The sequence below is a fragment of the Drosophila mojavensis genome, unplaced genomic scaffold (genome assembly GCF_018153725.1).
Source record: "Drosophila mojavensis isolate 15081-1352.22 unplaced genomic scaffold, ASM1815372v1 contig_108, whole genome shotgun sequence".
Classification (NCBI taxonomy): Eukaryota; Metazoa; Arthropoda; class Insecta; order Diptera; family Drosophilidae; genus Drosophila; species Drosophila mojavensis.
The window spans coordinates 1,796,101-1,813,053 of record NW_025318636.1 but is presented as its reverse complement, the minus strand read 5'-3'; the positions used below and the strand labels follow the sequence as shown (position 1 = coordinate 1,813,053).

General features: G+C 36.6%; 1 protein-coding gene and 1 long non-coding RNA gene across 3 annotated transcripts in view; one reads left to right on the top strand and one right to left on the bottom strand.

Moving 5' to 3' along the window:
* Positions 1 to 16,953, bottom strand: part of LOC6578224 (CCR4-NOT transcription complex subunit 4) — a 50,141-nt gene that overhangs the window by 20,522 nt on the left and 12,666 nt on the right. For both annotated transcript variants that reach the window (XM_015166108.3, XM_002004103.4), the window contains exons 4-13: positions 16,740 to 16,889; positions 16,592 to 16,678; positions 16,323 to 16,541; positions 16,147 to 16,267; positions 15,192 to 16,082; positions 11,908 to 12,066; positions 11,783 to 11,818; positions 9,736 to 9,939; positions 7,684 to 7,965; positions 7,564 to 7,625 (exon numbers count right to left, since the gene is read on the bottom strand). In XM_015166108.3, coding sequence (XP_015021594.1) covers positions 7,564 to 7,625; positions 7,684 to 7,965; positions 9,736 to 9,939; positions 11,783 to 11,818; positions 11,908 to 12,066; positions 15,192 to 16,082; positions 16,147 to 16,267; positions 16,323 to 16,541; positions 16,592 to 16,678; positions 16,740 to 16,889 — 2,211 coding nt within the window. The remainder of the gene's footprint in view (positions 1 to 7,563; positions 7,626 to 7,683; positions 7,966 to 9,735; positions 9,940 to 11,782; positions 11,819 to 11,907; positions 12,067 to 15,191; positions 16,083 to 16,146; positions 16,268 to 16,322; positions 16,542 to 16,591; positions 16,679 to 16,739; positions 16,890 to 16,953) is intronic.
* Positions 410 to 6,901, top strand: LOC116803990. Its single transcript, XR_004364039.2, has 2 exons — positions 410 to 1,197; positions 5,751 to 6,901. It is a non-coding gene; the product is annotated as an uncharacterized LOC116803990 (long non-coding RNA).

Below are 16,953 nucleotides of genomic sequence, written 5' to 3'. Positions count from 1 at the left end.
TAAAACGTAGATTAGACTTATCAAGAACGCCCAGGGAGACGGATTGCTGAGGTTTGAGGACTTTAGCAGGGTTTTTCAATAAAAACAGTACAAAACTTGGTTAGATCGCTCCCTAGACGCTTGCAGATGCTAAAGGAGGGTTTAATTCTTATTAATATTTTAGTTACTTAATGGTAATAAGTTTTTGTCTCACTTTATTAAATAACTATTAATGTCAAAATATTTTTGTCCACCCAAATAATGATAATCCGCCATGCAAATAATTATAGAAAAATATAGAAATAAGCTGTTAGAGTTTTTGCAATGCGTTGTCAAAATATTTTTGTGCTCCATAGTATAAGTTAACGACAGACCCTACAAAAGGGCATTGCACCGGCCCAATTATACCACAGCTCCAGTGCATGCACTTTTGACACGTGCGCTTTGTCAGCAAAATACAACAGAAACGCAACCGCAACCGTGGGAGCCTATCGTCAGCAATAATAATAAGATCAATGCACTTGGCCAAAACACATTCTGGTCAACGTGTGCATTTCCGCCACGAGCGCCGAGTCAGCGCACCGATCAGCACCACCGTGAGAGCCATCGTGTCACAAGACACCTATCAGCAACAACAGCAGTGACCACGGCGGCAGCGACGCCAATAGCAGCAGCGGCAGCTTTCATATAAATAGTACTTGTATAATTATTCTTAAGTTTAGTTCTAATCCAACTCCGAAAGTGAATAAATGTTTTTTTAATCCAAAAACCGCTTTCGAATATTTAATTGGCGCCCGAGCAGGGACCCGCGATCGTTATCTTAGAAAGTTACGCGTCGAAAAACATAGTACCAACTATTGTTCGCGAGAGTACCTATAACGAAATATAGCTACTAGTGAACGCGACGAACATCCTTAGTGCCTAATCCGCAGCTATCGAAACGTTAGTATCTAATCCGTAGCTAACGGGAGCATTCGAACGATCCGTAATAGTGCTTAATCCGCAGCTACGCCGTGTTCATGAAAGAGTGACTCTACGTAAACGAGGTACGGTCGTGGGTCAAAAACATTGTTGCCACCCTATAAGTGTCCGCCCGTAGGGTACCGCGTAAACAGTGTGCGTCGCAGGATCTTTAATAACAGACACACCACTAATACTGGACGAAAGCGAGCAATCCGGACCATCATCGCGGGAGTCAACGATGCTAAAAATTATATTGTAAGCATAGTGAATAAGATTTATAAACAAGAAATATTGAACTTTAACACTTAGTATTTAAGAAAACTCTAAAGTAGTAGAGCGACGTCTAGTTGCCCGGTATAGCGTATGGCCCGTGAAGCCATACAATGATAGTCAGGAAGATCACTGCGTTGATCGCGTAGGAATTTACTAACATCAATCAAGATTACAAGAACTTTTTCTGAAAACAAACCACCATCATTTTCCGATTCGATAAAAATTCTTTAAATCTGTCCGTGACCATTGACGAACTAACGACCGCATTCTCTAAAATAAACATGCCACCACCAGAAAATACACTCCCATCCACCAGTACAGGTGCCACAAAACCAACTTACTTGACCGAACCAATTGAGAGTACGATAGAGAGATACCTTAGGAAGATATTGTCTGAGAAAGGTGACGAGTTACTTAATCCAGGTACAAGATCAGACGATTCTCCCAGAACATATGGGACGAATCAACGAGTTAGACAAGTTACCAGACGTTGTAAGAGTTTTAAAAGACTTTTCTGGGAATAGAGCAGAATTCACTTCATGGCGAAAAAGTGTAGACAGGATATTTGAGGCCTACTCTACTGTACAGAGAACACCAAAGCACTATGGTATCTTAATGGTAGTAAGAAGTAAAGTAGTTGGCCAAGCCGATGCTGTATTAGAAGCGTATAATACCCCCCTAAATTGGAAAGCCATATCCCAATGTCTCACTGATCATTTTGCAGATCGCAGAGATCTTAAGACACTGGAATACCAACTCTATACTCTTAGGCAGAATGGGCGATCAATAGACGAATTTTTCCAAGCCGTTTATTATCATCTGTCTCTAATATTGAATCAGATGAACAACCATGATTCATCTGCAGAAACCGTAAGAGCTATTACCAAGATTTATAGGGACAAAGCGTTAGATACGTTTATCAGAGGTCTCAACGCAGACATACCAAGGTTATTAGCCATCAAAGAGCCAACCGACCTTAAACATGCCCTTCACTTGTGCCGACTGATTGAGAACCAGTCGATTAGAAATAAAAAAATCCAACCAACTTCAATCCGGACCTGTACTATCCACCAAAGCCTAAGTTTAACCCCCAGAATTCAGGTTTCATTCCAAGACCCATACACCAACAACCACTACAGTTCTTTAACGCACCACCAAGACCAATAGCTCCAAAGCCACAACCGGCTCCACAACCAATGGAAGTCGACTCGTCTACCAGAACCAGGAATGTGAATTATATGAATAGGCTAAATTATAACCAATTTGCTGGGAAAAGACCCTTATCTTCTAGGGCAGAAAACCCATCCAAACAACAGCGACAATTTCACATCAATACTGGGGAAACCCAAGTGCAGAACGTAGATGATGAGGCTAACGCTTACGCAAATGCATATGCAAACACATACGCCGCCAAAGCTTATGCCGAGGCATACGAGCAGTGTATGAGTGAACAGGCTTACTATGCTGCTGCAGAGGAGCAAGGTATCGTCGAAACACCATACGAGAATGAAGCACCACAGACAACCAGATTTAAGTAGAAATTTCTGACATGTCTGACGTTAATTTTTTAGCTTAAATCGTTCCTCGTTACCTTACTTCCAATGCAAAACGAGGGACGGACAGGTACTGAACTTCCTCATTGATACTGGTTCCAACCAGAATTACATACAGTCTTCCCTAATAACCAACGCAAAAAAGAAGAAAGAAGCTTTTTTCGCTAATTCTATAGGCGGAAAAATAGCCATAACCCATCACATATTTCTGAATCTTTTTAACCTCAACACAACAATTAGATTTTTCGTATTGCCCACTCTAAAAACTTTTCATGGTATTCTAGGTAATGATACAATGAAATAACTCAATGTTGTTATTGATGTCAGGAATGATATCCTAATAGTAAATGGCAGTAATAAATTTCGTATTAAGCACAAGCAGTTAACAATATAAAGGTCCGAACAAATCATATGTCCGATAGCCAGAAAAAGATAATAGATCGACTAATTCAAGAAACTAAACCGGAGCAAAAATTAACTTACACGACTTAAGTAGTAGGAGAGATCCGAACCAATACCGATACTCCGGTTTACAGCAGGCATTACCCATATCCTATTGCTCTAAAGCAAGAAGTCGAAAAGCAGATATCAGAAATGCTTGACGACGGAGTCATTAGACCCTCTAGATCACCGTATAACGCTCCAGTATGGATCGTACCAAAGAAATCTGATGCCTCAGGAAAAAAGAAATACCGACTAGTAATTGATTATCGCAAGCTAAATTTGGTCACAATCTCCGACCGATACCCTATGCCAGAAATACGGGACATCATAGCCCACTTAGGGGACAATAAATTCTTCACGGTCCTCGACCTCAAAAGTGGTTTCCACCAAATTCCTTTGAAGGAGACAGACATAGAAAAGACAGCATTTTCTGTTAACGGAGGGAAGTACGAATTTACAAGAGTACCTTTTGGTCTCAAGAATTCCCCTTCAATATTCCAAAGATGATATTCTAAGGGATCATGTTGGAAAAATCTGCTATGTCTACATTGATGACATCATTGTTTTCAGCAAAACTGAAAACGAACATGCTCATCACCTAATACAAGTCTTCACGACTTTACTTAACGCTAATATGAAAATCCATATGGACAAGTGTGAATTTTTAAAAAAATAAGTGAATTTCCTAGGATTCACCATTTCAGACAGTGGCGTTAAGACAAATCCAGAAAAGGTTGAAGCGATTTCCAGATTCCCCATACCCAAAACTCTTAAAGAACTACGATCGTTCTTAGGCCTCTCTGGCTACTACCGCAGATTCATAAAAGATTATGCAAAACTAGCTAAACCCCTTACCACTCACCTCAGAGGTGAAGATGGTCGTATATCAGCAAAAGCATCAAATAAAGTACAGATAAAGTTAGATCACAAGGCAATAGAAGCATTCAACAAAATAAAGCAAACTCTTTGTTCTAATGACGTAATTTTAAAATAATCAAACTTCTCTAAAGAATTCCACCTAACAACCGATGCTTCGAATTACGCAATCGGTGCAGTCCTTGAACAGGAAGGTAGACCCATTACTTTTATATCACGAACATTGTCAAAAACAGAGGAGAACTATGCAACAAACGAAAAGGAAATGCTAGCCATAGTTTGGGCATTGCAAACCCTTCGAATTTACTTGTATGGAACCGCCAAAGTTATTATATTCACAGACCACCAACCAATAACCTTTGCTCTTAGTAATAAGAATCACAACGGAAAATTAAAACGTTGGAAGAGTTACTTAGAAGAGTTCAATTACGAGTTAAAGTATAAGCCAGGTACCACTAACGTAGTAGCAGACGCTTTATCAAGGAACCCAATAAACGAAGTCAATAGTACAGAAACCACAGTTATGAGTGATGAAAGTTCGTCACACAATCTCATCCCCACAATAGAAACACCTATTAACGTTTTCAAGAATCAGCTATTCATAGTAATCGGCGAAAAGCACGATTATAAATTCGAAATTCCCTTCCCTACATACCATAGGCATACAGTAACACAGCCCCACTTCACCGAAGACGAATTAATTGACATTTTTAAGAAACGACTTGACCCAAGACTTATTAACGGCCTTTTTACTCCAGAACATATAATGGACAAAATACAGGCATTCTACCCACTTCACTTTTCCAATTATAAAATACGATACACCTAAGAAAGGTAGAAGACATTACGAGCGTCGATGAACAGTATAAAATTATAACACAAGAGCATAGATGAGCACACAGAAATGCATCAGAAAATAAAGCCCAAATTCTCGAAAAATTTTTTTTCCTACAACTACACAAAAAAGTGCAGAGAGTCAAAATATGATAGACACCCTCCACATCCAGCAATTCAAGCAACACCAATTCCCAAATTTCCAGGCGAAATCATTCATATAGATATTTATATAACAGAAAATAAGACTATTTTAACTAATTCTCAAAATACGTTCAAGTTAAGATTTTAAATTCAAGAGCTGCAGAGGATATAAAAATCCCATTAAGAGAAATCCTAATTGCATTCGGTATGCCCAGAACTGTAGTAATCGACAACGAGCGAGCTTTAAATTCAGCCTCTATAAAGTTTTTGCTGCAAGACCAACTAGGTATCGAAGTTTATACTACCCCTCCCTAGTTTATACTACCCTAGCAGTACAAGAATATGACGCCTCTTACCATTCAGTTACTAAAAGAAAACCAATAGAGATATTTTTTGGCCCTACAGCTCAGGATAACCCAGAAAAAACAGAAGAGAATAGGAAAATAATATCCAACAAACTACTAGACAAAGAAAAATATGACTTAAATTACCACAATAAAGAGAGACAGGAAACCAAAACTTACGAACAAGGGGAGATAGTCTATGTAAAAATAAACAAGCGCCTAGGTTCAAAACTCACACCCAAATACAAAAAAGAAACTGTAGCAGAAAACAGAAATTCAACCATTAGAACAGCTTCAGGGAAAATTATACACAAAAATAACATTCGAACGTAACTTACAGGATATTCGCACCGCTATGTCTGGGTATAACCACAATCCTCGACTACTCACACTCTCAGTTAATTCCGATAAAGACAGGAACTTCGGCAATGCAGAACGGAACTTTCAAAATTATTCACGTATTTGACATTTCAGAATATGAAAAAATCTTCGGAACTTTCGAAGAAACCCTTAACAATATAAGACGATTTAACTAATTTAATTCATGCCATAGACTGGGCAAAAACAAATACAATAAACTCAATAATATTGTCAGAATCCGAAGTCAAAATAATAGAGCAGATACTAGAAAGAGAAAAAATCATTTTCTTAAATGCAGAAGAATTGTTAGAATTTAGCCAAATAAAAATCGCAAGTAATGGAAAAAATATACTCTATATAATCAACATACCTTTAATCTTAAATGAAGTTTGTACAACCATGTTAATTAAGCCAATTAAAAGAAAAAATTATATCAATGAAATAAAATTCGAAAATATTGTAAAATGCGAAAATGCAATCTATGCTATAAGAGACTCATGCGAGTCGCATAATGAAAAAACAATTTGTAATAAAAATAAGTTAGTCGATTTAAGAAATTATACTTGTACTATGCCACTATTAAAAAGCCAACCTCCAAACTGCCGTGCTATCAACAATCAACACGTACCCAATCACGAACAGCTGTTTGTCGGAACAATATTGCTCAACGATGCTCAAGTTTTCTATATTGCGACCGAAGACGTCCGCATCTAAGAGGGGAAGAGTTAACGACAGACCCTATAAAAGGGCATTGCACCGGTCCAATTATATCACGGCTCCAGTGCATGCACTTTTGACACGTGCGCTTTGTCAGCAAAATACAACAGCAACGCAACCGCAACCGTGGGACCTATCGTCAGCAATAATAATAAGATCAATACACTTGGCCAAAACACATTCTGGTCAACGTGTGCATTTCCGCCACGAGCGCCGAGTCAGCGCACCGATCAGCACCACCGTGAGAGCCATCGTGTCACAAGACACCTATCAGCAGCAACAGCAGTGACCACGGCGGCAGCGACGCCAATAGCAGCAGCGACAGCTTTCATATAAATAGTACTTGTATAATTATTCTTAAGTTTAGTTCTAATCCAACTCCGAAGGTGAATAAATGTTTTTTTAATCCAAAAACCGCTTTCGAATATTTAATTTATATATTAACATGATAATATTGAAATTTAACTGATTTTAATGTAGTTTTTTATTAATTTGGTTCAGTGTAGTATATAGTTCAGTCTTGACTAGAGTTTTCTTTTTCTCTCCTCTTTATTCTAAGAAATGAAGTTTCAATTATTATGAAACGATTGAGCGCTTGGTGTGCCATGGATGCTATGGAAAAGGAAATCTTTGCGGATATTGGAAATCGTATGCGAATATTATGAGATTTTCGCATAAGATTTCTAGCATCTACACAGATTTCCATTTCCATAGCGTTCATGGCACAGCAAGCACACAATTGATTTCATAGTAATTGAAAGAAGAGAGAATGCAGAGAAAATTGTGGAAAAAAGATCTAACCGTTCTTGCGGATTTTGTCATCGCACGCAGCACAATTAAATTGTACGATCTCTTTTTAGGAAATAAACTAAATACATTGATATACAATTGAATGAATTATATTTTAAAGATAAGATACAATGTCATAAGTGAATTATAGCAAATGCTAGAGCCAACTGAACACAAAATATAAAATGTGTTTCCTGGTGTACAAAGATTTTTTCTGGCAAGTGTTATTCTTCAATTTATGTCATTCAATATTTTCTGATTTCTTACGCATGATATTTAGTACTCACTGTTTTTTCAAAATTTGCCATGAACCTCTGTTTCTGTAATTGCGCTTGTTGGCTTAAAATACCTTCAATTAAAAATTTAATTATTTACATTATCATACGTCAATACAAAATAATATTTACCATTGTCAAAAACTGAAGTGTTCGGTCGGTTGTTTTCCAAAAATAAAGCTAATCGATGAGAATCCACATTACTTATTTGAGATTGTCCATTAATGTACTGTTGGTGAATCTGTTGCTGACTTTTGTGAAAGTCGAAAAACTTTGACATATTTCCACCAAAAATGTTATTTACATTCAAGGAATTTTCATCGGGCTGCTGTGTGATATGCTGTGGATGTATGGGTACAAGTGTTTGCGTTCTATTTGCTTCAACATCATTAGCATAGTATTGTCTTGGGAAATCTTAGAAAAAGAAAAAATTATATTTTGTGATGTTATGAAATGTGAGTCATATTACCATTCACTTTATAATGCTTTACTTATGTATGTAAGTGGTTCAATTCATATCCAGTAACATACAAAATATTTTTGGTATACAATAAAAGTGAGTGATAAACTCTCAATTTAATACTGCTCGACTACGAGAGCCCCTGAGCTAAAAGAGCTGATACTACAATAATTCTACGCTTCTTGAATGCATTATTTTATACAGACATCTACACGCACACATAAAGACGTGCTCAGCTAATTCCGCACTTAACAGCGACTGTCTTTGGACTGCAGTTTGGTGCTACATATATTATTAGAGCTTACTTTTGGAATAAATTCTCTTGTAGGAAGACTATCATCATCTTCATAAGAAAAACGTGGTAATAACGTTGAAGGGTGTCAATCTGCTAGAGCACAAGTCTCCCGTATTTGAAATTAATTTTTTATACATTTAGAGAGAAGTGATTTATGGATCGGATGTGATATATAAAAAATGATATTTAACAAGAAGACTAGTCGAGACTGCTCGACTAGGATATACCCTGAACCCTCTAATCTGATATTCTAATCACTCTGCTCTTCTTTTCGGCACACATACTTACACACGCACGTATTAAAACGCGCTCTGCTAACTACGCAGTAAGCAGTGACTGCGCTTGGCAGCGCTGCAGTGTGGGCAACATTATAAGAATTTATTTGTTGAATAATTTAGTTTCTAGACGTAAAATCTTAATGAAACTTTCAAAACGTAATCATATGGGGAAAATGTATGTACATTCAAAAGCACAAGTCTTTAGTACTTGAAATACGCCTTTTACAGAGGTGAGGGTGAGGTGGTTAATATAGGGGTGGGGGTAAATTACAACAAAAATCGAAATTATATAAAATACATATAATTCTACATATACAATTTGGAAGCTTTAGCTCTAAAGGTGTAAGAGATATAATTAAATAACTAGCTTTCGATAAGGTTTTTGATCGATAATAAAATATCGGAAGTAGTTATCGATATATAGAGAAAAGCTCGATATGCGCGTGATATACACGGACCTAGGGAAAAAATTTCATTTCTCTAGCTTTTATATCTTCTGAGATCGACGCGTTCATACATACAGACGTACGGACGGACGGACGGACAGACAGATGGACAGGGGCAAATCGACTTAGCTCGTCGCCCTGATCAAGAATATATATACTTTGTGGGGTCTGCCACGCCTCCTTCTGCCTGTTACATACTTTTAACAAAACCATTATACCCTGATTTCCCATTTTCAATGGGTTCAGGGTATAAAAAGAAAGCTCAAGTCGAGACTAATCAACTATGAGATGCCCTAATAAAACAGATATATAGAAACAGATATTTCAATAATTCTTCGCGTCTTACTGCTTACATAACAAATAGCACATATATACATATACGCATATACACTTATGGACTAAGGCCACAGTGGCTTATTACTTGTTTAATCTTCTCTTATGGATTAACTTGCAGATCTTGATAATATTTGATTAAGGGCACTGGCACAAGTCTCTAGTATTCGAAATATGCCTTTTACAAACTTATTTGTGAGGGTAAGTTATAACAAAAATCGGAATTTTATAAAATAAATATGAATCTTCAATTAAAATTTGGATAGTTTAACTTTAAAGATGGGTTTTAGCCGATAAAGTGGCTTTCGATTTTCAGGTCTCTGATATAATATATCTACTGAGATAGACGCGATTATAGATAGTCACACCTACCAGTTTGTGTAGTTTGTGGAATTCCATTATTTAATAAATTACATCGCTTTTGCAACTCGTGAATACGTAGAAATTCTTCTTGCTGTTTTAGTACTTGTTGGTGATGATGTTGCTGTTGCATTTGAAGTTGTTGTTGCTGGAGGACTTGTTCTTCTACTTGTCGGTTGTTCCGCAACATTAAGTTTTTAAAAGCTTCTTCCCATTCTGAAAACAGATATTTTATCCATAAACAATATTATATTTTTCAGAATCTTGAATAAAATCTAAAACGTAAGCAACGATAAAACTTTTCAAAAATAATCCTTCGACACTTTATAGCCTTTATGTAGAGAGAGCATTTAAAAAACGAAAAATATTTAAATCGGCAGACAATAAAACATATTAATTGTTTCTACCTAGACTCCATAAGATGTTTAAAAATACTTAAGTCAATATATCGTTCGTCTGCTTATGCTTCGCCAAATAAACTGGCCAAGTAGAACATAACGAAACGCAGAAATCCGAATTGGGAAGTCCAAAAGTTAAAAGTTGTTCGATTTTGTAAAACATAGATATACATATGTACGGGTATTGGATGCAGTCATTTTGCAATAAAAAGCATAGTTTGACGCATCCTTGCATTTGTAAATAGTACTTGCTGCTCATAGGCTCCTACTCGATGTATTCCAAAAACGAAACAAGTAAGAACGTTTCAGTCGGGCGTTACCGACTGCGGAATTCTTATTCACATCCCATCAACAATTTAGTAGTTAAGTTTCGCTCTAATACTGTAGAATATACAGGTTTTTTTCGATTTGCCACGCCCCTACTGGGCGTAGACTCCTCATTTTTGGCCAGTTCTTAGAACGAGCAACCAGTAACCTAAATGGAAAATTTGAATTCTTACGCTCAAAAAATGTGAAAATTACAGGGTATTTTTCGATTAATTCGATTAATTTTATTAATTTATTAACTCAGCTATCCAAATTTGATCTAGCTCAAACTGTAGGAGATATCAACTTTTGCGGTTTGCCACGCCCCCTATGGGCGGACATATACCTACCATAGCTCATTGGACTTGGGAGGTCAACCCGCGTATATATACCAAATTTCAGGTCTCTAGCATCAATAGTGCCCAAAATATAGCAGAATTCGAAAAATCACCTTATCTTCAGGTCCGATTTCACACGCCCGAATAAGGCATAGATATAATATTTCCACCCATCTTTATTAAATCGAAACATCAGCTCACGTGCAAAATTTCAGCATTCTAGAGTTACAACTTTAGGAGATACAGTTTTATCCGATTTGCCACGCCCCCAATGGGCGGAGATATATCCGCCATAGCTCGTTATCTTGGGTGGTCGACACGGACCTACATACCAAATTTCAGCCTTCTAGCTCTTCAACTAACTTGGGTGGTCGACGCGGATCTACATACCAAACTTCAGCTTTCTAGCTCTTCAACTAACATGATTTCTGGTATATCGGAAATGCGGTTTCCGATTTACCACGCCTCTAGTGGGCGGATCGGGAAAATTTTAACACTATAAATCGGAGATATACACGAGTATGTGTTCCAAATTTCAAGTCTCTAGCTTCAATAGCGCCGAAATAGACTGCGTTCATACGGACAGACGGACAGCAAGACCGACATTGCACAAAACCAATATACTCATTTCACTTTCGTGAATGAGTATAAAAATCTCTGAAGCCTTCGAGCAAATGCAATTTCACACACACAGGCTTTCGCTTAAGCACGTATGAGCTGCAAATTCGAAATTCTATAAAGTACATATGAATCTACATATAAAATTTAGCTAGCTCTAATGTTATTGTCGATATAAAAATAACGGGATGAGTAACCGATTTTTAGAGATAAACTCGATATCCGCGCTATATATACGGACGGACAGCCAGACGGACAGGGATAAATTGACTGATCAAGAATATATATACTTTATGAGCTCTTCCACGCCTCCTTCTGACTGTTACATACATTTCAACCAAACCATTATATCCTGATTTCCCGTTTTCAATGGGTTCAAGGTATACAAATTATAATTACCATTTGTGTTGACAGCATTTTGGTATCCATCAATACCTTATTGATTTAATACGCCAAGTGGAACATAGAAGAAAATGAAATCATAACATAAAAATTTTTTTAAAAATATATTATTACTATTTTACCATTGAGCAAATCTGGCAAATGGGAATTTGTTACGCTGTTTTGCGACTGTCTTACATCCCCATCCTCTTTATTCCTCAACAGCACCGATTGTTGCAATGTAGGAGACGACGAGAAAAAGCTGTTGCTATCATCAAACATGTTAAGCTTAAACATGGCATCTGAAATAAAAAATAAAATTATGGAGTTAGACAGTTACAACCCATTATTCAATTGAAAATTGATTGTCAACAGTTGCGTTTTAAATTCTTGTTGATTTTTGTTTTTTCTTTTTCATTACGTTTTATTTGTAATCAGAAAAGAAACATTACATGCCCACATATGAAGCAAGCGCGCATAGATTGCAAGGGAGCTTACTATAGATGAACTATCTTCATAAACCTGTCATAATTCAAATGTATTTGCCAAAGCACCAGTCCCAATTATGTGCAAATATCACATATAATTATAATTCTTAAGAGCGACGACAAGTAAAGAGAAGAACGGATAAACAAACAGACAGATAGGGCTATATCTATTCAGCTCGTCGTTCTGATAAAATTATATAAATATATGTTATTTATAGGGTTTGCCATCGGTTTCTGCATGTTACATACATTTAACAAAACCGTTATACATCACGTAGGGTGTAAACGCAAGCCATATGGCCTGTGTCGAGTCTACAGACACATAGACAGCATGACGGTCTGGCTTTAAAGCTTAAATCTAAAAGTGCGGAACGGTTCATCTTCGCTTTCCAGGTCTCTTATCCATAATTAAGAAAACATTTTCACGAATCTTTTGATTATGACTCGGCATATAGAAAACTTTACTCGTTCTAAGCATTGTATTAAATTTATATGTCTACGCTCAAGGGCATTGTGGCTAAAAGGGAAAATAAACAAGTAGGAAAGCTCTAGATCCCCTGAACCCTACGAGCAATAGCTATTTCAATAATTTTTCGCGTCTTTCTGTTTACACAAGAAAGACGCACACACACACACACACACGCACACAGACACATACAACCACACATACACACATAAGCACCCACGGATAAACACGCATGGGCTGCAGTGTGCGCTTATCATGAGATAATTGTTTAATAACTTTTTTTGTGGACATACGATCTTCATGAAACTTGAGAATCGTAATTATAACTATAATATGCGTGCACTTGCCACAGAACAAGTCTCTAGTATTTGAAATACGCTTTTTACAAATATGTGGGTGAGGGGGTATATATAGGCGTGGGGAGTACATTTTAACAAAAACCGAAATTGTATAAAATGCATATCACTATACATATACAATTTGGAGACTGTAGCTCTAAAGATGTAGGAGATATAATTTTATAACTGATTTTCGATAAGTTTTTTTATCGATAAAAAAAGATCGGGATGAGTTATCGAATTTTAATGAAAAACTCGATATCCGTGCTGTAAATACGGACATTTAAAAAAAAATCAAGTCTCTAGCTCTTATATCTTCTGAAATCGACGCGTTCATACATAGGGACAGACGGACGAACAGACAGACGGACAGGGCCAAATCGACTCAGCTCGTCACCCTGATCAAGAATATATATACTTTATGGGGTCTACCACGCCTCCTTCTGCCTGTTACATACATTTCAACAAAACCATTATACCCTGATTTCCCATTGAAAATGGGTTCATGATATAAAAACTAAAAAATTATTTATATCTACATTTCTGATTAAAACGAGTTTTGTTGATATTGATATTGCATTGTCCATCACATAATCAAAGACAATAAAAAGTAAGAAGTCGAGACTGCTCGAGACTAGTCGAGACTCTCGACTAGCAGATACCCTGAACCCTCCAAGCTAATTTCGAAACATTATGCACTTCTTTTATGCACACATAAATACACTTGCATCCACACGCACGTATAATCACGCGCTTTGCTGACTGCGTAGTTAGCAGCGACTGCGCCTAGGCTGCGCTGCAGTGTGGGCAATATTATGAGAATTATTAGTTGAATAATTTCTCTTGTAGTAGAATTATCTTTATGAAGAAGGGGCAAAGGGGGCGTGGTATCCAAAATATGTAAATTACAAAATCTTTGTATTCATCAAATATATATACACAGTAAATCTGAAGTATCCAGGTCTAAAAGTGTTCAAATTAGGCTGAAAAAACAAAATCAATTTTTTGATTACTCTCGATAAAAAACTTTTAAAAAACAAGTAAGCAGACTCTAGTCGAGACTGCTCGACTAGGAGATACCCTGAACCCTCTAATCTGATATTCTAATCAGTCTGCACTTCTTTTCGACACACATACATACACACACACGTATTAGAATGCGCTCTGCTAACTGCGCTTGGGCTGCGCTGTAGTGTAGGTAACATTATAAGAATTTATTTGTTGAATAATTTTATTTCTATACGTACAATCTTAATGAAAGTTTCAGGGCGTAATTATATGGTGAAAATGTATGTACATTCCAAAGCACATGTCTCTAGTACTTGAAATACGCCTTTTACAAAGGTGAGGGTGAGGGGGTGGATATAGGGGTGGGGCGTAAATTACAACAAAAATCGAAATTATATAAAATACATATAAGTCTACATTTAAAATTTGCAAGCTCTAGCTCTAAAAGTGTAGGAGATATAATTAAAAAACTAGCTTTCGATAAGGTTTTTGATCGATAATAAAATATCGGGAGTAGTTATCGATATATAAAGAAAAACTTGATATGCGCGTGATATACACGGACCTAGGAAAAAAATTTCAAGTCTCTAGCTCTTATATCTTCTGAAATCGACGCGTTCATACATACGGACGGACGGACGGACAGACAGACGGACAGGGCCAAATCAACTCAGCTCGTCGCCCTGATCAAGAATATATATACTTTGTGGGGTCTGCCACTCCTCCTTTTGCCTGTTACATACTTTTAACAAAACCATTATACCCTGATTTCCCATTTTCAATGGGTTCAGGGTATAAAAAGTTATTTGAAGAGTTATGGCAAAAATATAATAAATTGGACTGTGTATGGTATACACGAGTATGCATACAAAATTTCAGCTCTCTAGCTCGTTTAACTTCCGATATCTAGGCGTTCATACGGACGGACGTACGGGGCTATATCGACTCAGGTCGTCGCCCAGATCAAGAATTTATATACTTTATGGAGTCCTAGAGTTTCTTCTGTCTGTTACATACTTTTCACAAAAACAGTATACCCTGATTTCCCAATTTCAATGGGTTCAGGGTATAAAAAAACATTCCACCTTACAAAAGTATAACAAATTTAGTTAATAAAAATAACATACCCGATTCTTCCTTTGTGGAGTCGATTCTTCCGATATTTAATGTTCCTATATCATCTTGGATTTCTGATTGAGTTATTTCATCTCTTTTTTTAGTATTTGGTTCGCACGCTTTATGTACGTTTGCTGTGTTTGTTGTTGACAAAATATCAGAGTTTGCCAATTCTATATTGCTATTGATCATATCAGTATGGGTTGCGTTACTATTACATCGTACATTCTTTACATTGCCAGGCGAACTTTGTTCACTTGTACTGCTTTCAGACAAGTGATCATCACTATTTTCACTGCTAGAACTAAGCGACCGATGTACATTAGATGCTGGCCGACTTGAGAGTGAGAATATATTGCTTTCATTGCGATTGGTTACTTCTTTGCTGGAATTCGGCCCTTCGTCAGAATGATCCAACTGTTGATTTACTTCAGCCGAAGTCTTTTGGATTTCTTCTTTCATTTCTTTTTGGTCTCTTGAAAGTGAGGCACGATTTAATGATACTTTTTCTTTGTTACGTTCAGATTTTGGTCGATTCCTAACAGAATCTAATTCTATTTTTGTAGAAGTACTGACTAATTCCTCAGCTGGAGCTGTTATAGTTATAGAGCTGGAATCACCCCTGGTATCAGGTATAAAGTTCTCTTTGTTAGATGTATTAGCATTAGGGAACACATGATTTTTGTTTTTAGTTTTATTTTTATCATGACGACCTTTGTCGTTCCGTGACTTTTCCTTTCTACTTTTTCCGTTCATATTAGAGGCTGTTCCTAAGGTTTCTTTGTTATTAATTGGAGAAACTGATAAACTTGGCCAAGCTTCTTTCTGCTGTGCATTTCCTAAAGTTGAACTATTTGCAACAGACGATGTCGAAGATGATAATGATGACATCGTACCCGAAGCTGTATAGAAACATTGTTACTCTTTTTTTGAGGTGCTCTATATTTTTATAAAAAAAAGTTTTACCGTTTACTTTTGAGGCACCGCTACCAACTACACTTGCACCATTACCGGTCACCCCAGAAGTGGCAATTAAGGCATCATGCAGTCGTTTTTCATACTCTTGATGTTTTCCTTGATGCATTTCCTTAAAATTTGAATAATGATGTAATATATAATACATTTTAAATACGATATTTTACCTCCTTAGTAAAACTAGCTTCTGAGTCACCCAACTCATGTAAATACATACAATCGCATTTGGGACATTGTTGGTTCTTCATAAAATGGCTGCAATATTTTGTTGTTCCGAGACTGGTTTTTATTAGACGCCCATCTATCATTATATTGTTTACACTTTGTATAGCTCGCAATGCATCTGCATTGTGTACATATGTGACATAAGCCGACGCTGACGGACCCTTTAAATATTACGATTAGCTAAACATTTTTAAAATAGCGAAATATTTACCTGTACTCCAGCGTAAGTTGTACTTGGGTTTATAACAACTTTATGAATTTTTCCATATTTTCCAAAATATTCGTGCTTTTTCAAAATCTGTTACATAAAATCGTAAATTGAAAGAAAATGTATATAAATCGTTTACTTATACACTTACGTCAGCGTCAGCTAGTCGAGGCGGCAACCCAACAACAAATACCAAATTTTTTTGAACCACACGAACATTAGCTAGGTGTTTCCGGTTTTCAGTTATTTTTTGTTTTCGTTGTTGATCTCTTTGACGCTTTTGAGATTTGAATGCAATCATCTAACATTATTAAGGAAAATTGTATTAATATATTATGAAAATAATTTATTTCATTTCCTTTGAA